A 24,895-nucleotide genomic window follows, 5' to 3' on the forward strand; every position below is an offset into this window, starting at 1 on the left:
TTTCTTCCAGTTCTACCATGCTCCCACTAATTTCTTTTTCAAGAAATTCCTTCTCTAAGAAGGTGGCATGCCGAGAAACAATTATCTTTTGTTCATCGATGTGGTAGAATTGATATCCAATGGAATTCCTTGGATATCCTACAAATTTGCATAATACTGAGCGTGCCTCTAACTTTTTGGGATCTTGCTTCTTTACATAAGCATGACATCCCCAAATCTTAATATAATTAAGATGTGGTTTCTTCCCACTCCATATCTCATATGGAGGTTTAGGCACTGCTTTAGTTGGAACCCTATTCAGTAAGTGTGTTGTTGTTTCTAATGCATACCCCCAGAATAAAAAAGATAACTCAGTATTACTCATCATGGAACGTACCATATCTAATAGGGTACGATTCCTTCTTTCTGACATGCCGTTAAGCTGTGGTGTAAAGGGTGGAGTAACCTGAGAGAGAATCCCATTCTCTTTTAAAATACCTAAGAATTCCGAGCTCAAGTATTCACCTCCTCGATCCGATCGAAGAATTTTAACTTTCTTGCCCGTTTGGTTCTCTACTTCATTTTTGTACTCGATAAATTTCTCAAGTGCTTCAGATTTGTGTTTCATCAAAAACACATGTCCAAACCTTGAAAAATCATCAGTAAAAGTAATAAAGTAGGAGTAGCCACCTCTGGCCATTGTAGACATAGGACCACATACATCACTATGTATCAGTCCTAAGAGTTCTGTAACTCTTACTCCAGTTCCTGTAAATGGAGTCTTGGTCATTTTACCTTTAAGACAAGACTTGCAAGTCTCATAAGACTCAAAGTCAAATGGATCTAAATATCCATGCTTATGAAGCTTGCCAAGTCTTTCTTTATTAATGTGACCAAGTCTGCAATGCCATAAGAAAACGTCATTCATAACTGAGTACTTTCTTTTATTAGTGTGATGAGTGTTCAGAATTGTGTTTTGCTTAAGAATATAGATGTCATTGCACAATGTTCCATAAGCAATCAACTTTTGATTAAATATGATATTCATAACATTGTTCTCCAACTTAAATACATATCCATCTTTATTTAATAAAGATATGGATATTATATTACACATCATAGTTAGTACAAAATAGCAGCTATTTAAAATCAAAACGTTTCCATTTGGTAAAGCTAGATGAAAATCCCCTACTGCAAGTGCTGCAACTATTGCACCATTACCAACTTGCATGGTCATCTCTCCAGCTCCAAGTTTTCTATAACTTTTAAGTCCCTGTAACAAATTACAGATGTGAGATCTTGATCCGGTATCTAATACCCATGATGTATGATTTATAGAAAAGCAATTCTGAGTAACAAACACACCTGTAGATGAAGCAACAACTTGCTTATTCTTGGTGAGTGAGGTTAGGTATTCTGAGCAGTTCCTTTTCCAATGTCCTGACTTATGATATTGGAAGCATTTTGCTGTCATCATTTTTGCCTTTCCTTTATTCTTCTTGACAGCCTTCTTAACACCTTTCATTGGCTTTGTAGTTTTCTTCATTCTTTTTTTCTTAGCAACCAATTTGCCAGAAGAGGAAGAAGATTGCCCTATAGCCAAGGCTGGTGTTTGTCCTTTTTTCAAAAAACTTTCTTCCTATCTTAACAAATTAAGCAAGGCAGGAAGAGTGGGCTCCAGATCCATCATCAAAAACTGTGATATGAATCGGGAGTATGCTGGTGTCAAGGACTGTAGAATGATATCTGTATATCTATCTGCATCTAGGCCTACGTTCAAAAGTTCAAGCTCATTGACATAGGCGATCATTTTGAGGACATGATCCCCAACAGAAGATCCCATAGACATTTTCTTCTGGAACAGATTCCTAGACGCCACGTACTTCATTTATCGCGGTTGCTCGCCATACAGTTCTTCTGTATTACGAAATGTGGATCTGATATCCATATTCTCATGTTGCTTCTGATGCACCAAATCCATAGAGGCAATGGTGAGGCATTGAGCAAGTGAACAATCTTTATCCCATGTATTGCAGATTTTAGTTTTCGCTATAGTGGGTTCTAGGCCTAGAACAGGTTCGGACGCAGTGAGGACATATGTTACTTTGTCATAAGTTAGGGTAATTTTAACATTCCTCAACCAGTCTTTATAATTAGGACCGGTTAACTTGTTCTGTTCCAATATGAGTTTTAAACCAGACATAATGGCCTGAAAGAGAGAGAAAATGTATTTTAGCAGATGTTCAATACATAAAATAGATTTGGTTTATTTTTATCTAAGTTATACCTCCTACTATTTTTCAAGTCCCTCAAAACCTTATAAGAGGTGATCGGAAAACAACTCATTGTTTTCAAGTGGGATCAAGATCCAATTATCATTGAATGCATCAACCTTGTCGTATGTCAACAAATTGACACATATAATAATTAGTAGACAACTTTTGTCTTTTACACTCTTGTAATTCTTGATATGATTTTACCCCTAGTCTTTTATGACCTTGACGTATGCCAACAAATCATAAAATGCTAGTCAAGTTTGTACCCATCATTTCTTGACTGGCTTAAATTTAACTTATGCAAACTCTTGACGTATGCCAACAAAGTTGCATAACCAACTTAAGCTATCCTTATATCTTATATACAGATGAATACTATTTAGCCATAGAATAGTTATGCCTTGACGTATGCCAACAAACATAGTATTTATAAGCTTAATAGTATTTAACTAAGCCAACAAACATAGTATTTATAAGCTTAATAGTATTTAACTAAAATGATGGAGGGCTACGAACGATTTCTTAAATCTTTTACCGTAATCGAACTTGATATAGTTTAAAGATACTCTATATTTATACTTGCAACAATTAAACTAGCCAGGAAAGCGCAAGATTGGTGGGAGAGTTCTGAGCTATTCACCGGGAATATTTATCGGACCTTAATTAAGTAACCACTTCTCTTTAAGACTATAGCGCGAAAGATTGGGCATCACCCCTAATCTTAAGTTGGGTATCACCCCATTAGCTATACCTCATAATCACTTTCCTTAGACACTAGCTAAAAGTTGGTTCTAAATACATCTCTTTTAACTTTTTGAGATTTATTTATTTTTCACACTAACTGTTAATGTCGATCTCACCACTCTATGGTCAATAAACTCTTATTGCCATGTCTCACAAAGTTTAAAAAATGAGTTTTTATAATAAAAACTATTCTCTAGTGAGATAGAGATATAAACTTTGCAAAAAAATAGCACCCAATTGTATTGACATCTATAATTTGGGGCACAACTAACATATCAATATATGTAATGTAAAACTTATATAGAATGGTAGTGGACAACTAAAGAAAATAAAATGCAACTACACTAATTACATTTTAGCAAGCCATATACAACTCCTTGCGGTGCTTGCTCCCTTGCAAACTCTATATTATTACAATTATATAAACATAGGACGTGCAAGCCCCATTTATAATGGAAAAACCATCTCGTAGGATGAGTAATAATATTGCATTAAATGTAAAGCAAAAGCTATAAATGAAATAACTAAACTAAGCAACCATACCCCCCCACACCCGAACAAGGGCTTATACCCTTAGGCATAGCCCATGATCGGTGAGCAAGTGCCTAAACCCGTAGACGTAGCCCATGCTCGGGGAGGGAAGAGGTCGTAAATAATTATTATATTTCTAACTTTATTACATCAATACAAAACATGCAAGAGAATAGTTATCCACTACCATCCATAAACATAACATCCATGCAAGATGATAAATCATATAACTTAATCAACATTAAGAAATATGCATCTATCAAGTTATGCAACATATTGGAAACTAGATAGCATAAGGATTATCAAAACTCAAATATGACTAACAAGCTTCTAACATACAACTACACTAGTTGTAATTAATTATTTTACAAAATAACTTGAATTAATTAACTAGTTTTATCTAAACTAGAAATTAGAAGCAAGAACAAGGTCCTCCATGAGTTAGATGTACATATTAAGATTTAATTAGATGGAACCATTTCTCTGATACCATGAAGGAAATCGTGCTATGTCTACATGCATAATACACAGCGGAAGACATGTATGTACAAAAAATACTAAGCATGTAGAGAGCATGAAATATTCATATGGATCGTCTAATTAAATCTAATATGATCCTTATTATTAAGTGAGCATACAAGGTTTGAAAGTCATACTTTTGTAGCGTGATTCGATAGTGAATCGAACAACCTTTAGCTTGCTCTCTTTGATGCAGAAAGCTTCTCGTAGTGAATCTCCAACTCTTCAAGTAAACCCGAAAGCTATTGGATGTTGCTTGAGACGCGAGACAAGATATCCATCCCGGGGTTCTTAAAATCCTACTACTTCCTCTTACTCAAAGATTGCTAAAGTTTAGTAAGAGGTATAGCTCTCTTTCTTTCTCTTATGGAAATTTAATTTTCATTAGCCTTTCATGAAGAGAGAGAGCTCATATTTATAGAGTAAAATGTGTTCATGACATGAATGACTCATCCTATGAATCATGCAATGAATCATCAAATATCAATGATTAATCTAGTGAGTCATGCAATGAATCATCTTATGAATCATTACATTTTAAAACCATGTGCTAATAAACCACGTGCTCAAACCATACCACTAAATGACTCATCTCATGACTCATTATACATGGTATGTGTATTTCATAAATGAAAATACCAAATCAATATTACTAATACAGTATTTCATAAGTACGGTATATGGTATTATTCCAATCTTTAACTAATTAGTCAATATATGACCAAATAAATCAAGAGTTGACCAAAAGTCAACTATTAACCAAAAAGTCAACTGTCGACCAAAAAGTTAATTTTATGGAAAAATACTGGAATTCATTTCCTAAGCACATAGCATTCTGATTTTATCGATATACATAACCGTTTATGTGTATCCGGAAAAAATCATATATGTGTATCAATCATACGCATTACTCCATAAATTGTGTTTCATAGGATTCAAGTACGCGCTTGGTGTGACTCTAGGGCCCAACTTAAAAAACTCGGTAGTGGATCATATCCATAAGTACAACAGATGTGCTAGCTACACATGAAGACCACCCGGGTATAAGTTGTGATAAAGGTCTGCAAGATGCTTATCCAATTTTATCAGGACCACTCAATAATAATACCGTACAGTCCGGTCTCTTCATCAAACCATGTCAAACTATTGAGCCTAGGGTATGGCAAACTGTCAAACCCTAATAGCTTGATTAGTGTTTATTGATATTAAACTCATAACCTATAAGATCAAACTGACACTCAGTTTATCTTATTCACCTTGGCTAAGGATTTCCAGGCTATAGTTATATCAAGCAATCTTATGACATCAACCCCTATACTGGGAGAGACGAATCCCTTCTTCGCATCTCAATATCTACTTATGTCTCGGGATGTACCCAACAAGAACCGTTATGCACAATTCAATAAGAACCGTGGTTAGATAAAAGTCTAAATATATCTTTATTGACATATAAGATATTGCACTCATGCCTCAGATCAAGAGACTACTATGTACTATATCACTTGAGAACTTCTATTTGACAATTAAGTATATTACCAACTAGATGTTCTCGACGAGTCGTTCAGTCAACTCATTCACTAATGAGTCACCTGTATACTGTATCTTGATGTCTCACATTAATGATCTAAGAGATTGATCATCTCCTTCAAAAGGAGAAATAAAGCTTACACTAGTCTAAACCAAAGTGATGATGTCATATCTCAACACTTCATCAACTAGGAATATTTTAAAATATACATTACCGACTAATCAGATCTCTTCATTACGATAACTATCCAAAATGTCTGATAGTCTAGTATTTATTCTAAGAACATTATCTGTATTTTTAGAACATCAGATAAATCTGACCAAAATAACATACTATCATTTTGAACAAGGATGTTATATATATATAGGTCCTGTTATAATATATAATAATTGCTTGCAGGGCACCTATATCTAACAAGCCGAAGATCTTAAAGTCAAAGAATTGAAGCCATTCACAGGTCCTTTTCACGTAATCTCCTTGACAAAATACTGAAGGGGTTGAAAACAGGGCCTATTGTGTCCAAAGTATTCCAGACTCCTCGATAAAATACTGAGGATGCTGAATTACTTTGGAGGGGGTATCTGTAGGCATAAAAAATTATCTATAGGTTCCCTAATGTAGCTCTAGGTAAAGAGAAGATGAAGAACGTCATTATCTAAGTCAGAGAGCATCGTACGATACAAAAAATGAAGCGACGAAGCGAAGAAACGATGTAGCACACGAGACGAAAAAACAACGGAGCGAAACACACTCAGGTGTCTCAAAATTCGAGACACCATAGAGTGTCTTGCAATTCGAGACACTAAAGGGTGTCTCACATAGTGAACTCCCAAAATGTGTTTTTTGATAATTTCTCGGGATTCGTGTTGTACACTAGTTTCTTAACTGCCTTGGGAACATACCCAAACACGGGAAAGTTGTTATTAACTAAAGATACACCCAAATCACGAGTTCTTATCCTTAAAAGTAGCGTCTGGAGCCTATAAATACCCCCCCACCCCACCCCATGCATTTATGACGGGGACGGACGTGTGACGGGCGAGATCTGAATTCTTAGACGAGGTGTTGACGTTTTAAGAAGAGAGACACAAAATTCAGAGAGAAAAAAGAGGCAAGATCTTAGCGAACTTCAGTATAAAGAGGAAGATTTCGAGAGATATGCAGACCTTCACCCCTTCCCTTGAGATCAAACCTTATTTTGATCTCGAGAAGAGTATTAATATCACCTTGCTGAGGTTATTTACTTCTGTTCTTATTTCTAAAACCAAATAAGAACACTGAGTCTTCTTCACGATCAATCTAGATCTGTGAATCGGTGGTCTACGGGCTAACGCGTCCTTGGCACAGGTAAAGATCTCACGCAAGCAGCGACCGATAAACAACCTCTATGTGTGTTTCTAGGAGATCCCCTCTGTTTGTTTCTCTTGTAAAGTGAAGTCTTATAAAAAGGCTCACTCTTTTATTTCTATATGTAACCGATAAATGATTTTAATGGAAGTTGCAAAGAAACTGATTTTCGACGCAAACACGCTGGCGACCACAATGGGAGCCAACAGTCTCGCTACCAAGTCTATAGTGTTGCAGCCAATCAAGATCCCGGTTGATGCAATGGTCGAGTACGAGTTCAACCAACAGAAGTTCGAGGAGTACCTTTCATCCTCCTCCTCCAGATCTCCCTCGCCTCGCAAGCGCAGGAAGATCTTATCTTCGAAGATGCAGAATTCTTTGAGGATAAGTTCATCAAGGATAAAGATTTATTACTTAAAGATATACCAGAGAATGCTGGTATGTCAGTGTAGGTATTAAAAATTACCTATAGGTCCTAAACATAGCTTAGGACAATGAGGAGACGAAGAACGTCATCATCTAAGTCAAAGAGGACTAGCCAATGCAAAAAGAAGCAAAGGAAAACACAAAACAACTCTGAAAAGGACTCGGAGCCGTTTTACAGTTGGTGAGATAGTCTCCATTGTCTCGTGTAGCCGAGACAATGAGGAATATCTTGGCTATGTGAGACAGCGACATCTGTCTCGCCAACTGTGAGACAGTTTTCCTTGTTTCCTGACGATTTTGTGATGTTTTACAGGGTCCATGTGAATCCACAATTTCATTGGAACATTTATTTACATTAATGGATGGTTATATCCATAAAATACGCATACTATCCATGAAAATTACGACATTTAACGCAATTTAAGGTAGTGGGATAGTGGTTACAAAGGCTCTGCCACTGTCTCCTTTAGCTAAGACAGTGGACACTGTCTCGCCCAAAGGAGACAATGACCACGAAACTATTTGCGTTCTTTTTTATGGTTATGGCTTCCAATGGCTATAACTATACCTCTACACACTTGTGCATGGGAGGAAGAGTGAACCAAGGCATAATTGAACAAAACTAAACTGGTATTTGGCGAATTTTGAGAGCAAGAGAGAGTTATTCATCCACTTTCAAGCATCTTTAAAGTCTTTCAGTGTTATCCTTGAGTTCAAGGTTGGACTTGTTCTCGAGAAGAGTATTCATTTTACTTTGCTAAGATATTCACTTCAGTTCTTGTTTCCCCGTCGAAACATTAACTTTTTGCCTTCTTCGTATGCGATTTGAAATGTTGATTTGGTGGTCCATGGATAACGCATCCCCGACACAGACAAAGATCCCACGCTAACAGTAGCTAATATGTAGGAGTTTCTGTGTGTGTTTCTAGGGAATACATTTTTTATTTCTTTGTAAAGAAGAGTTATACACGTGTAAAGCTCATTTATTTGTTTCTATTGAATGATTTAATGAAAACTAGAAGGAAATTTGTTCCCGACACAAACAATCAAATGCACCAGAGGTCATTGAAGCTCAGGATGCAGAATTCTCGCTCAAAGATGTACCAGAGAATGCTGGTACATCAGATGCACCAGAGGAGCCAGTTTCATGAGAAACTGAAAGTGTCAACGATGAAAGAGTTACCGAACCGTCTTCTAAGCATGTCAGGAGACATAAAATTTTTAGAGATGACTTCATTACCTATAATATGGAAGGAGATCCATAGACTTTCTAAGAAGCAATGCAATCAACAGACGCTCCTTCTGTGAAAAGAAGCTATATATGATGAGATGGATTCATTTATTCAAAATCATACTTAGGAGCTGGTGGATGTACCTGAAGGTGCAAGGCCTATCAGTTGCAAGTGGATCTTTAAGAAGAAACTTCATCCTGAGTGTACTATTGAGAAGTATAAATCAAAACTGGTGGCGAAAGGATTCTCTCAGAGAGAAGGAATAGATTTCTTTGATATCTATGCACTAGTCTGCAGAATCACTACCATCAGAGTGCTTATCGTATGGGCAATGATAAAAAAGTTTATCATACATCAGATGTATGTGAAGACTACCTTTCTCAATGGAGATCTTACAGAAGAGATCTACATGGAGGAACCAGAAGGACTTGATGCCCCAGCTGGTAAAGTTTGTAAACTTGTTAAGTCTCGATATGGACTTAAACAGGCATCAAAACTCTAGCATGAGAAGTTCGATAGGGTTGTTCGCAACAATAGGTATCAAGTCAGTGAATCTGACAAGTGCCTATACATCAAGGTCGTTGAAAGAAAGGTAGTGGTTATCTGCCTCTATGTGGATGATATGCTCATCATCTGGAGTGATTTGGAGATAGTAATATCTACCAAGAAATTTCTCTCAGCACAATTCTGCATGAAGCACCTTGGAACTACAGACGTGATTCTCAGAATCAAAATTATATACTCTGAAGAGGGTGTTGGATTGTCCCAATTTTATTATGTTAAAAACATGCTAAGAAAGTATGGCTACTACAATCTGTTAGAACTGTCGGTGTCGTATGATTACAACAAGAAGCTTTGACCAAACACTAGAAGAATAGTAGAACAACTAAGGTACTCAAAGATCATTGTGAGTCTTATGTATGCGATGAGCTACACAAGGACAGACATAGCATTCGTTGTATGAATGCTTAGTAGGTTCACAAGTAATCCTGGAAAGCTTCATTGAGATATTGTCCAGAGACTGATGAGATACTTGAAAGGAACTATAGGTATGGACCTATTCTACACTGGATATCCGGCTATAATTAAAGGTTATTCAGATGCGAGCTGGTGCTCAGAACCAGATGAGTGTAGATCTACTGGAGGTTTTGTCTTCACCATGGGTGGAGCTGCCATCTCATGGAAGTCTAAGAACCAGACTATAATTGCACAGTCATCGATGGAATCTGAGTTCTTTACACTCTGTGATGTAGGAGATGAAGCTGAGTGGCTCAGTTGTTTTTCCCGAGACCTTTCATTGATAAAATTGTAAGGCGTAATTACTATCTATTATGATAATCAGGCGGCGAGTGTTGTGACAGCAAACTCAACGTTCAATGGAAAGAAGTGAACCATTCGTCTGGAAAAAAACATGGCTATTTAAGAGAACTTATTTGCCAAGGAGTCATCTCTGTGATTGACGTCTGGTCTTCAGAGAATATGGCTGATCCTTTGACTAAGGGTCTAAAAAAGTACATAGTCGAAAGGAGATTTGCTGGAATGGGTCTCGAAATTTTGTGAGTCTTATAAATACTTATCATGTGCATCAAGTTATTAGTTTAAAGTTATGCTACTAATGATAAGATAATTAGTTTAAAAGTTAAGAAAGATTTGTAAAGTTTGATGAGTCTTACAAATACTTACCATTTACATCTAGTTATTAGTTCAAAGCTTACGCTACTAATGATAAGATGATTGGTTCAAAAGTTATGTAAGATTTATAAGTAAAATCCTATCATGGTATAGAGGATTGTTGTTAAGCATTAATGAGTCCAAAGTATTTCAGATGCGGGTTGTTGGATAGATAACATGCATAAATGACTCACCGATGATCCTATCATATAAAGGGGATGGCTATTAAACCTTAATGAGTCCAAAGCATTTTGGATGCAAGGTGTTAGATAGAAAACCCACCTAAAGGACTCACCTAGAATCCTATCATGAGAGAGGATGACTCTTAAGCCTTAATAAGTTCAAAGCATCTCGGATGTGGATGTTTGATAGGAAACATACCTAAAGAATTCACCTATACCTGGATGGAGATTTGGTTGTCTCCTATGGTGTCTTATAGAAATATACCTAGAGCCTTAACAGAAACCAGTACATGCACAAGGCCATAAATATGCAAGGCAAAGGCAAAGACAAGTGTGGTTCAAAATAAAAACTACCACAGATGAGTTTAATCTTGTGTGATCGCTGGATTTTTAGACATGTGCTGGTTCAAGTCTCTGTGACATCATGCATCTATCTTTTATTCAATTGGTCTAAGGGGGATTCAAGTCCTTGTGAAATCTACATTATGTACAACGATTGAAACAACGGCACCGTTACACGAAACTAGTTTAAAAACTTGTGGGGAATTATTGATTTTTTTGGTCAAAACCGCTTTCCAAAAAAATGACTTTTCAAACTCTGTATTTATTAACTACTGCTATTTTTCAGATATCCTTAGTAGCGTAGTGGAAAGTTAAAGTTTTGGTATTTCAAAAGGTCATGTATTCGAGACTTGCTAATGGCAAGCCGAGAATTATTTTTATTCAATTAATCCCTCATAAGTTCTAGTGGGTTATGGGTCATGGGCTATAGGCTTGTGGGCTCGTAGGCCATGGGTCGTGGGTTCGTGTGCCATGGGCTTGTGAGCTCATGAGCTCATGGGCCAATGGGTTGGGTATCGGAGCTAATCGAGCTGAGGTGCTAAGTGGTGTTTTGTAAGGCATAGACGCGACCCTCACATTGGGTAGAAACGCGACCCTCACGTTGGGTAGAAATACACCATCGCTTTCAGACGTTTCTACAAGTAGCAATTAAAACTACATGCAGCAATTACATCAATTAGGTCATTTGCTATTACAAACATAATTGTTATTATGATTTGTAATAGTCAAATGACTCTTGAGCTGGCCTTAGAGGCTTATAAATAGAGCCCATTGGGGCAACTCTTAGATATACGAAAAGCACAATGAAGTATTTAAGCTGTTGTGTTGCTGCTGCAGAGTTTGAAAGTGCGCAAACTTTAGTCTGTTCCCGAAGGATCAGACCCCTAAACTGAAAGGTTATTACAGATTGAAAAATCTTTATCTTAACCGAAATGTTTTTGAACCGAAAGGTTTTAACAGATCAATGAGATCTTTGCCTGAACCGAAATGTTTTAACTGAAAAGTTTTAACAGATCGAGGAGATCTTTGCCTTGACCGAAAGATCTTATAGATTGAGGAGATCTTGACAGTAGTTGGTCGGTACACACCAGTATATTGTACTGTTATTCCTGGAAATTGTTTGGCATTAGGATCCTTATACCGGATTAGGCCAAATATTGTTTTAAGCATAACGTTTCATAAACGCACAGCAGCTAAACTTAAAAAGGTTTTAAAATATATCACTTTAGCTCTCTAACATATTTATCTATTTTATTCCAAATTTAGCCACAGGCGCCAACAAGAAATATGTAGTTTTTTGTTATGGTAACCTTAGCAATAAGTTAGAAGCTTGATGTTTTAGCCAAAGCCTGTGATCTTCCATTTGAATTTTGTAATCTCTCTCCATAAGTTGGCCAATGCTAAGAATGCTATTTTTTAACTTTGAAATATTATAAACATCATGAAGAACTTTTCTTGCATTCATTTTTCATATTGAGTAAGATTTTACCTTTGCGTTTAATCTCCACCTTTGAGTTGTCTCCAAATCTTACAAAGCCATTCACGCTTGCATCAAGCTCCACGAACTTGCTTCTATCTCCCCACATGTGATTGCTAGCTCCATTTCCAAGATACCATGTGCTCTTCTCACCCTTAGATTTCTCTCAAAGTGAAAGGAATAAGGATGGTTCTGTTTTATCTTCTTTGTGTTTAACTAGTTTCACGTCTTCTTCTAGCTTCTCGATTTGACACTTCCAAGAATAATGGCTAGGCTTATTGTAGAAATAGCATTCAACTTGAGATTTTTTATTTCTCCTCTCATTGCGCCTTTCATTGTTGCCCCTTCCTCTTGCTCTTCCTCGGCGATTGACAAAAATTTGGCTTCTATTCTCAAATTAAACATTCTTGTCTACGACCTCATCTGCAAAACCTCGACCCCTTCCACGTACTTGGCTACATCCGCTCCAAAAATTACCTCCTCTAGACTTTAAAGTCATCTTTGCTTATAAAGCTTTCTCTATCTGCTCTTGCTTGTCTTTCATCCTCTTCTCATGGGCTTGCAATGACTCATTTAATTCATCAATATTCATCACCTCTATGTCTTTGACTTCTTCTATCACTACCATCACATGATTGAACTTCGTGTTGAGAGAGCGAATATTTTTTTCAACAACATGAACATCTTGCATATTTTCTCCAAGTCTCTTCATTTGGTTCATCATCACTAAAACTTTTGTAATCTTGAACATATTAATTTTCCCTCATAAAAAGGGACTCAAACTCAGCCCCTAGAGTTTAAAGTCTAACTTTCTTCTCTTTCTCAACTCCTAGCACAGAGTTGCGAAGCATCTCCCATGCTTGTTTGGATGTATTGTCATTGGCAATCTTCTCAAATATATCATCATCCAAACCTTGATGGACAATGGTGAGAGAACGCTAGTCTTTCTTTCTTTCTTTCTCGAAGGTCTCCTTCTGAAGCGCGGTAAGTGTTGCTTGAGACTCCGCAACGCCTTTCTTGATAACATCTCATACTTCTTGTGAACCGAGTATGCTTTCATTTTGATAGCCCAATTCTCATAATTTTGTTTGATGAGTTGAGGGTATTGAAAAGAAAGAAAGGCTCTTAACACTGAGTTTTGATACCTTTTTGTTGGAAGGTGGTGGATATGGTCACAGACTCACATAAACCAGATAAAATTGGAAGAGGAATTCACTAGAAGGATTTTAATTTGATTAAAAAATGACTTGAATAAACATATTGATTACATGAATATTAATACTATACATTTAACATAAAAGACTCTTCATATCTAATACATGCACGCATACAATAACTAAGTTCATGAATCTTGATTTTCGGGTAAGCTGAATAGTATCCACTTAAATGCATATAACTCGATCTCTAGAAAAATCCAAATGATGAATGATTTGATTTTTTGAAAACTAGACAGACATGGCAATCTAAGAGCATCTCCAACAGCTTCCCCATTTTATTGGTATTCTCACTTTTGGAAAATTTTGAGCTTTTTTTGGTCCAACAGATTCTCCATCTCATTCCCCAAAATAGGGATGGAGGAGAAAAAAATGAAGTCTTTCCCAAATCTGGGTCATTCTTCAAATATTTGGGGAGAATATTGTCATAAATGCAGCACGTTTTTTAAAACGGGTTGGAGGAGAAAATAAATATAAAAACAAAATCCGTAATTACAAAAAAAAACCATAGGGGAAGTTCCAATGCATAAAGATCGAGCATTCCAAAATAGGGATGTAGAATATTTTTATTATTGTAATAAATACAGGATTCTTTAAAATGGGGAAGCTGTTGGAGTTGGAGCAAAAATAATTTGGAGAATATGACTTTTGCTTCCCTATTTTGAAGAAATTTTTGGGGAAACTGTTAGAGATGCTCTAATGAGTCCTAATTTAATTAATTTAATGAAGAATAACCTAGTTAAAAGTCTCCTCAAATTTGATGTTCAAACTAATTGGAAGTTTAGTACCAAAAAATTCTTGGAGGCAGTTCTGCTTTAGGATCCTCACAACTGAATGGTCAAATCTTAACTTTGATACACAGCAACTCAACCACACAAATTTGAAACCCACTACAGCGGAAAGTCGCATCTTTTCCTGGCTTGTTTAAAGCCCCTTCCCATTTTCTTACCTTTTTTTTCCAGTTTAATAATCTCCTGACATTTCCTAAAAGTAAATCCAAGCAGGGTCGTCAAATACAAAAGGTTCCAGAGTCTTGTTCACGCCACATGAGTCCACACACCATTTGTTAATTAAAGAACTTTTGCCTTCTCTCTCTCTCTCTCTCTCTCTCTCTCTCTCTCCCACGGCCCCTCTCTTTTATCCTATGCATTATTTCAACTTATATAAGAAGAAGGAGATGGGAGGTTAATTCTTACTTGGAACTTAGCCAAGTTTGGGCCTCGGTCAATCAATGGAGAAGCTCATAATGAGATTGCCACCAGGGTTTAGGTTTCATCCTACTGATGAAGAGCTTGTTGTTGAGTACCTCAAGAAGAAAGCCATGTCATGCCCTTTGCCGGCAGCCATCATCTCCGATATCGACTTCAGGAGCCGTGATCCTTGGGATTTGCCTGGTTAGTACAAGTTTTTGGTTGAATTTGTTGCTTCTAGCTAGTTTGAGAGTTGACTTTAAAGGGAGAACTTTAATTATTTTGTTCTAGCTAGTTTCGTTTTTAACTTTAGTATCCTATGAAATAGTTTTGGCTCGAGTTTATGTGACCGCAGTATATACACTTAAGGGTTACTATTTAACTTATTTTATGGTACTTATAGTTTTAGATGTTTTTTTCAAGCCTTGTCTTGATCAGAATGAATCTATGGCATATGTTTGATGATGAAGAAGAACTAGTATAAATACAAAATATATAGAGGGTTTTGGTGATGAGAGAAGACACGTGTTCAGATCAAATTATGTGGAGTCAATGAGATTTATATTTTCAGAACATAGAATCATATGTGATAATTTTCTCATAACTAAATTCTTCAAACTTTTTTTTTGGGCAATAGCGTGCATTTTACCTAGTTGAAATGTATTTATTAATGTTCTAAAACCTTTAACATGCATGTTACATATCCTTCAAAGTTCAAGGATTGCTCCTAAAAGATTTGTACGTATCATCTGATTTCCAAACTCATGAAGGTTGCCATGACGGCGAAAGGTACTTCTTCAACCTTCAAGAGGCGAACTATCGAAAGAGCGGTCGTTCAAATATTAGAGCCACAATGTCAGGATACTGGAAAGCAACAGGAAGAGAGAAAACAATTCTATGTTCCAAGCTCAATGAGATAGTAGGAATGAAGAAGGTTCTTGTCTTTCATCAGGGAAAGCCTCCTCATGGAGTTCGAACTCATTGGGTCATGCATGAATATCGCCTCGCTGGTCCTGATCAAACTAAGAACCCAAGCCAGCAGGTGAGAGTTTACAATTTCAACAAATTTAAAATATAAAACTTTATCTTAGGTTAAATCACATAAAATCTTCCTATGATTAAACTATTTTCAAAGATTTAAAAATGACACTTCAAAGCCTTATATATATTAATTGGTGTCATATCATATTACCACAGCTTTTAGATCCACCTTAATTAATTATATATAGATAATTTCTGCAAGTTATCGATCCTTTATACTATTATTATTATTATTAAGTAGAGTGAAATTTTAAACAAATATTTCCTTTATGTAGCAGTACTCCTTAGTTCAAGGCCAAAATTGGGTGGTGAGTCGCATTTTTATGAAGAAGAAGGGAACTTCAAAGATGAAAGAAAATACGGTTCAGTGCTATAGCAATTCTCGAGCAGGAGATGATCGAAACAATCATGGTGATTTCGGACCTCAATCTCCTCCTTCGAGTTGCGTCACTGATTTATCTGATGAAGAAGAAGGTAGCAAAGGAGAGGAAGCAAACAGCAAGTAGCTAGATTGGTCCCTATGAACATTATAATATTCTCCATGCATCTTAATTAATTTGATCTCTATTAATTTGTAATTGCAAATAATTTTGAGACGTAATTGTTCTTTTTCTTTAAGTTGGAATCATGAACTCACACACAACTGTCCAACCTAATTGCATGTATCCTTTTAATTCTTCTCCTGTTTGTGCTGTGAGAACATGTACTAAGGCATGAAGGAGCGAGGAAAGAGGTACAGTCTTAGTAGAAGCGAATTAAAAAGAATCCTATGTAAAGGAGAGGGTATGGCTTTATTAGAAGAGAAAAAGAATCCAATGTAAATTAAGGAGGAGGCATGGTTTTATTAGAAGAGAGAGAATCCAAGGAAATTAATTAATTAAGGAGGGAGACAAGATAAGGATTGTGAATGGGATGCCTTCAGGCACTATATATGGTCCATTGATAGAAACTTTAGCCTGAGACAAAAGTGAGTCTGTATAATACTTCATTAGGAAAACGGGGGAGGAATAGAATAGATCACATGTAGAAAGACTAGCTAAATACTTGGGATGCGATTAATATTTAATAATTAATTATTTCAAAACAAGAACATATTCTATGAAACTATGTTTTTGTCCAAATCTGCCCACCATCTTATTTGTACCGAGGCAAGGAATTAATGTAGTAGCTCGTATGACTTCTGAGTGCAAAGAACTAGTTGCTAAACAATCAGGAATTAGGAAATTCTACAAGAAATATTAGGCAAATATATTACATCATTTTCTTCATAGAGGATTTATTGTGGATGTAGCATCATGATGTGTGTTCGTTATGATTCAAAGTTTCTTCAATTATTCACCAAAGCTTCATCTATTAGTAGCTCTTGATGATCAATTCAAAAGCAGTCGAAAAGTTTCGAAAAATTGAACTAGCTAATAGTTCATGGGGAACAATGTTAATAACTTGATGATGAAACGAATACTTGAAACATCATAAGGAAAAAATACACGTACGTACGGAACTTGACCATTTTATTCTGTTTACTTTTTGTTGCAATGGTTTTCTCTTAGGGGCCGTTTGGTTGGTTTCCTAAAAAGCAAGAAAAGGAAATCGGTTCAAGGAAACCAATAAAATAATATTTTTATCCATTTCCGTCCCTAAAAACTCACCCACAACATCTAATAAAATAATATTTTTATCATCCAACTCATCTCATTTCATCTCCTTTCTTACCTTTAAAAATAAACCAAACACAAGAAATGTGTCACATCATCCAACTCATCACATCTCATCTTATCTCACTTTTAAAAATCACACACACCATCCAATAATATTGTGACAACTCATCTCATCTCATTAAACATTCCTTTCCATCCATTTCCTCAAAAAAAAAAAATTGGTTTAATTTCTTAAGTATGTGTCACATCATCCAATAATATACCTCCAACTCATCTCATCTTATCTATTTTCTTATTTTTAAAAACGAACCAAACACAAACAACCTCAAAACATCATCCAATAATATACCTCCGATTCATTTCCTTATTTTTTTTAACCAACCAAACAACCTCAAAACAATTTTTTTTAAAAAATCACTCACATCATCCAATAATAAGGTGACAACTCATCTCATATCATCTTCTATATTTTAGTTTTCTTCTTTTTTAAGCCAACCAAACAACCTCAAAACAATTATTTTAGGAAATAGGTTTCCTATTCTTTGATTTCCCATTCTTTTTTGCGAAACGAACAGCCCCTTACTAGCAATCAAAAGTTTCTATTTTCGTGCAGCCAATTTGTCAATTTTATTACTTAATTATTTCTCTTCTTAATCGGCCGGTGACATAAATTTAAATTACATTGAATTTAACCCTAAAAAAAAAAAAAAGAAGCCCCAAATACTTTGGGGAATCTCCTATCATGAAACCCTCAGTACTTTGTTTTTCCCGATAAACATCAAAAAATTTTCGTACGTATCACAAAGTGACAAAAAAATCCCCCTCAAGCCAAACAAATTATTTTTCCATTCTTTTTAGTACTTTTTTTTTTTGCAAAATAAACCCAAAATATCTCTTGATTAATATTGCTATTGACGAGTAGGGTAGGGTAGCAATTTTTTAGTTTAAAAAATAAAAAAATAATTGAAAGTAATGAGAAAAAAAAAGCTTTTTTACATTAATTATTATTATTATTAGTACTATATTTAGGATGTAAGGCTGCCTATTATATTTTATTGAACTCCACTAATTAGAGCATACAAAAACCAAAGACTACACCTCTAATCTTGGAGAGTTTGTCCATGATATTCCATTCTTTATGCTTCCATTTACATGTTACAAATCAACTGAGTCCCTTTGTCCCCTCCAAAGTTGTATTGTAGTGGATTGATGACTTGATGATCTCTTTGTGACAAATGGGAGTTAGGCTGTCCTCCACTTAAAAAGCTTTGCTTTGAAAGCTTGGAGATGCCTTTCACCAACTCCTATTTCATTAAGAAGTTTGAGCAAGAGAAGCAAGCAAAGGGTATCAATATTATAAATTGGAACTTTGGTTCTGTAAGAATATGGTTGGTGCTTTGGGCATTTGGTGCAGTAGGACGTACAAGAGTTGGTGTTAGTTTGCACATGGAGCTCATAACTAGCTAGGACACCAACAAATTAATGGAAGGAAGGAAGGAGGAAGAAGAAACTTCATTCGTTTAGATTTATGTAACATGATTAAAGAAAAAATTAAACAAATTAACAAGCTAGCTAGAGATTTGAGGTCGAAGTCTACTAAGCCCCTTTACCTTACGTTTTTTTTTAAACCCTACTTGTGTAAGAAGCTCGTTATAAACTATTATTTCAATCTACTAATTAAGCCTCTAAATATTAGTCCATGAATAGTAGAATGGGATTAATAATGTAAAAAGAAAGTTCTATATTTTCATAGAAAGAGAAGAAGACAAGGGCAAAATTTGATGGAAGTTTAGTGAGATTTTTTTCTTTAGTGGAACTTTAGGGAGAGATTAGTGGTTTTTTTCCTTCAACTAATTAAAAAGTTTGTTTAGTTGTATTAAATTATATACTTTTGAAAATGATAGGAATAACAATAATCTGCCCTCCAAAAAATTTAATAAGACTATTATAACATTCTATAATCATATTGAATAGGAACTAAATAGAATGAAGAAAGTGAAGAATCTTAGGAGCTTAACAGATTGAAATAAAGTTTAAGAGATTCTTAGAAAAAGAGGGTAAAATCTAGTGCCTTATTATACTTTGAACGCTAGTAATTTAAATAAATTGTTAATGATATGACTAGCTCGTACTATTTGAGACTATAATAAGATATGAAAAGAGAAAAAAAGGTTGCATTAGTTTAAAGACATTGAACTTGGACCAGAAAAGATGCCTAATTTGAAGCAGGTCTCTCAAATGTGATATAAAACTAAGGCTTTTACATAAAAACTAGTTTTTATGCACGTGCAGTACACGTGGTAAAATATCAAAATATTTTTTTATATTTATTTGTAACTATAAATAAGTCATATTTATCTCGAGTTCAAATATGTAAAATTAAATTATTAGATTTACTATTATTTTAATTTAAATATTATTAAAAATCAATGTAATGGATTTTAAAGCTAAACTGAGATGAATGTACCTAACTGGACTATTGTAATTGTCATTATGAACTATAATTATAGCAATAAAGAAATCACATTTCTTATTGTATTGAAAATAGAATTGCACATCATTTTTGGATATTGTAAGCTTAATTGGGACATCTTAATTGATTTCTTAATAAAAAATATAAATTGACATAATAATATCTTCAAGTAGAATATTAAAAGAAAATAAATTAAAGTAATACTTTATGTCATATTCCAAACTCTACTAATCCCAATATATAATATGGAGTCAAGCATGAATAGCAATATCATTATGAACTAATGTTCTAGTAAAAAAGAAACCACGTTTCTTATTACATTGAAAATAAAATTGCATAATACATTAGGACATTATAAGCTCATGTTTTGTAATAAATAATTTTACTAAACCATAATAATCATATAAAAATAAATTGCAAGGAATGGTTCCGAGATACCTCTTCTTAGATGAGATAATAAAAATCAACCTATACAATAATATGCATTATTGAAAAGCAGTAGGATTTGAGCAAACCCTTAAAGAAATTTATAATAAAACTCAAAGAAAAATGAAGATTTTAATCAAGTGCACATTGCAGAACATTGTAGTCAGAGAGTAATTGTCCAAAAGTAGTAAGATTAGAGCAAACATATAAACAAATTTAGAACAAACTCGAAGAAACATGAAGATTTTAAACAATTGCATATCGTAGAACTTTACAATTAGAGAGTAATTATCCAAAAAAGCAGTAAGATTAGAGCAGTCCTATACAGAAATTTACAATGAAATTTGAAGAAAAAACATACCAATTACAGAAAAGACAGGGAAATACACCTATAATTGTCCAAAAGAAGTAATAAAAAGACAAAAACTAAATAATAATGGTTACTATAGTATACTTTTATGTGATGAAAGCAATCACATAAGCATACAAAACTACTAATAATGTTGTATGAAAATCCCTTATAAAAATTCCTAATTCTACTCAAAAATTAAGATATGATATAAAATGATCAAAAAATATTATCTTTTGTTATTTTTGTTTCATATTTTTATTGAACCGAGATCAATCTTTCTCCACCTTTATCTTTTTCCTAGGTAATTCTAGAGTAGCATCTTCATCATGGTCGATTGTAATATTAGGCTGGAGTTAGATTTCTTGTGCTATTATATTTCCTTTACCTCGTTCATCTTTTATTTTTTCATCTAACTTCACCAAGAATTTGAACTTTTTCGATGTTCAACACAAATTTCTAAAAATATGAACTCTGATTTTTTTCTGTTTCAATAAGAACAAATGTTATTTTAATATATATGGATTTTTTTTTCTAAATTATTACTTGAATAGAGTTAGGAATTACCTCTTTTTTGTTATGAATTTATCTGTTATGCATCCAATAAGAGTTTCTACTACATCAAATAGTGTTACTCTTGCATTATCCATGCTATTTTCTATGAGAATCTTAACTATGTACCTATAGTTTTCATTGTTAACTTTTAGAGATAGTTAATATTGTATTTTAATATGTTCATGTCATAAAAAAATATTACTTAACCTTGATACCGAGTCATCAATGATTTTGCGATATTTATCATTCAGCCACTCTTTACTAACACTTTTATCTACTTTCTTATTGCAGCCTTTGCAAGTATAGAACCATGGCTCGGGTCTATTCAAAAAGTAGTTATCTTTGCCTTAAATATGCAATAGTGTGTCTGTATATTGACAAATTTTAGTTAGATCTAAATGTGTTAATAAGAATAGGTTTCTAATATTATACCTGTATCGAATTATGTGATGTATGCATAATATCACTAATTTGAATTTCTTTTGCATTTATAAAAAGCGTTGATGGAGATCCTTATAATATCACTAATTTGAATTTCTTTTGCATTTATAAAAAGCGTTGATGGAGATCCTTTTGTTTTTGCGGCTTCTTCCAAATGAAACCTGCATATTAGCATTTATAAAAAGCGTTGATGGAGATCCTTTTGTTTTTGCGGCTTCTTCCAAATGAAACCTGCATATTAGGTTAAAATATAATACTATTTCATTATTGCGTTATATGAAAGTATGCTTGTTCTATTTACCATTCCCTTAATTCTTTAGCTAGTTGTATTTTTAGGTTGATACATATTGTTAATATAATTTGCGACGATATGCTTGTCTCCCTTGCAAAATTAAGGTAATTATTGGATGAATATTATATTTAGTTGTCTTTAATAAGAATTTCAGTAATAAATTATGTACCTTTATATATAGAGATTTTAAAATCTGATAATGCTATTATAGGCTTATCTTTGATTTCGGCTTTAAGAATTGATCCTTCATTTGTAGCCAAATCCCCAAATAAAGTTGTGTGTATAGTCATTTTACTGTATATGAAAAAGGAAAGTACATTAATCTTATTTTTTTTTCTTATGATATTGGAAATAAGTATCATGAATATACCTTTTATCCATTAGCATGATTTTCCTCCCATTGTCTGGTTTGTTATGTTTTATAATATAGTTGATCACTAGCTTTACATTAGTTGTTATCAAGTAATTTTATAAAAAAATTATGATTCTATAAATTAACGTCTCATTTTGTATTGAAGATTAAAGTAAGAAGTTTATAAGTACTTACTAATTTTTGTTGCATCATTCATGAAAAATGCTTCTTCAAATGAGACAAAGTTGTTCAATATGTTCTCCAAGTGGAAACCTGTTGGTGCTTCTTTGATAGATACGTCTTTTGTTAATACTAATTCAAATGACTTGTGGATACTTAGAAAAGCTGGGTTTATTCCTTTCACTTCTCCATTTGAAATGAAAATAATTTGATTCTTTCGAAGCATATCTATAAACTTTTCGATAGTCTCTCCGTACATAACTCAATGTATTTTGTCCTTGCAAATATTATTAACACCAGAGATAAATGTTTGGAAAATATAATTAATTAATACTAAGCTATATACTATATTTTAATTAGTAATATGTAAAAAACAATATAAAAACGCATTCTAAAAGTTATTGTGGTTTTAATGAAATTTACCGAATAGATAATGACAATCACAACAAAAATACAAGCTGAATTATAAACACTGATATTATGAAAATAATAAAAAAAATATAATCTTTTCTTCTTTTTCTTCTATTACAGATAAAAACTTTCATAACCCAAGTGGCAATATTTGTCTTCAGAACTATGCTTGGAGGCTCTAGTACAATATCTAAAACTAATTCTAAATCAAACTCCAAAATAGTGGTAATCACCACATTTTTAAATTCTCTGATAATTTTATATCTCTTTACATAAGTAATGGATAAACTTATTATATTTTCTCAAGGTAGGATCTCACGCTATATGTTGTCAGTTAATGGCATTGTACTAATTGATGAGAGAAGACTTTGTATTAAAAGATTCCAAATTAATATAATGAAAATAAAATGTGTAGAATGTACGTTAGCAAAACAGTACAAAGGAGTGCATGATGTACAGATAAAAGTTATGTTAGTCTAATTAACCAAATATTAGATTTCATTGTATCATCAGAATACTTTCACATGTTACCTTTTGAAAGTTTTAGTGATCTTGTTTCTTCAGTTGGTATTATTTCTTGAGTTTTGAAAAGTATATACTGCTTTTTGTATGTAGTCTCATGATTGTGCTTTCTTTGGTCTTACAATTTTTTGTGCATACACCAATTTCAATTTGCTGATATCATATATTTTTGAATTTTTGTGCAAGTATCAAAACTCTTAAGAGAATCAGACATATTCTTGTAGACTCCAAAACTAAAATTTTCAAATTTATGTGTTTGTGATTTTCTTCTGTATTTTTGCGGAATGAAAGACAAGAGACATATTGGTCTATATTAATCTTACATATAAATTCCATGTTTATTAAATTTAGAAAACTTTGCATTAGAAGTAATCGAAGTCATTATCCAATGAAACAGTGCTGACAGCATGTTACTTTTCCATGGGGATAACTACTGGTGATACGAAACTAAAGTTGATTAGTTCAGTGGATAAATAATTCAAATAATGAAAGATTAAGATAATGAATAAGAAAAATAAAGGACCAACAAATTTCCTTTCGAGAACTATTAAATAAAATTTACACTATCACATATACAAATCACAAGATGCATGAAAGTTTAAAAAAAATTACAATTTTATTTCCCCCACTATCAGGCCGACTTTTGCAAACAATTATAATTAATTACTTTAAAATAATCTAATCTAATCTAATAAGAAGAAAATAGATGGAAGTGTTGTGAAAATTATTGTAATTAGATACCATGATTAATTGACTAAATGTTGTGAAAATTATTGTAATTAGATACCATGATTAATTGACTAAAATAAGAAGAACAATATCTAATCTAACTCATAAACTTTAAACAATCTAATCTAATTTTAATAAGAAGAAAATAACAAAGATAAAAAGTCATTATTATTAAATAAAAAAAAGAGACACCAAGGCCGAAATTTTGAGAGAGAACAGTTGATAATTGCTTCAAAGTCTGAGAATTATTTGGTGAGAGACGAAAGTGGATTTGGTGCTTCATTTATACCCGAAGAGTTCTATTGCTATAATAAGAATTCAGTTATCTTTGTGAATGCACGTATTAAAAGATAGATACAATCATAGCACATGCAATATGATATCTTTTTGTAATATAAACTTATTATATTATTGTTAATAAATTAGTCATAATATGATTTTACACATGAAAAGTAGATAAATTAGTTTAAACTTTTAGATAGTGTATAATATTTTAAACTTAAAAAAGTATAATATCATTATTATATAATATCATGTATTAAGGATAGATATATTAGTTGTATTAAGGATAGATATATTAGTTTAAACTTAATTTAAAAATTATTAGAATTTGATTAAGTTAGAATTTTATTGGGATTAGGATAGTTCAAACTTTGAAGTTATTTGATTAGGATTAGAATAAATCATTAAATACAATTTAAAATTTAGAATTGATTAGCGATAGGATAGTTCAAAATTTATAGGGGTATTTTTGTCTACAGAAAGATTTTTCCGAACTCATGCTTTTAAAGGGAGTATGATTATCTTC

The 24,895-nt window shown here is 33.5% G+C and overlaps 1 protein-coding gene across 2 annotated transcripts; it reads left to right on the plus strand.

Annotated features, from left to right (window-relative positions):
* Positions 14,543-16,342, plus strand: LOC109837345 (NAC domain-containing protein 83-like). Of its 2 annotated transcripts, none has more exons than XM_020405544.1 (3): positions 14,543-14,862; positions 15,429-15,700; positions 15,975-16,342. In XM_020405544.1, the coding sequence occupies exons 1-3, from the start codon at positions 14,700-14,702 to the stop codon at positions 16,203-16,205; spliced, it is 666 nt and encodes a 221-aa protein (XP_020261133.1). In that variant the 5' UTR covers positions 14,543-14,699; the 3' UTR covers positions 16,206-16,342. The 2 variants fall into 2 exon arrangements, with proteins under 2 accessions (XP_020261133.1, XP_020261134.1); XM_020405545.1 differs by having other exon boundaries at positions 15,978-16,342.

The sequence above is a fragment of the Asparagus officinalis genome, chromosome 4 (genome assembly GCF_001876935.1).
Source record: "Asparagus officinalis chromosome 4, Aspof.V1, whole genome shotgun sequence".
Taxonomy (NCBI): domain Eukaryota; kingdom Viridiplantae; phylum Streptophyta; class Magnoliopsida; order Asparagales; family Asparagaceae; genus Asparagus; species Asparagus officinalis.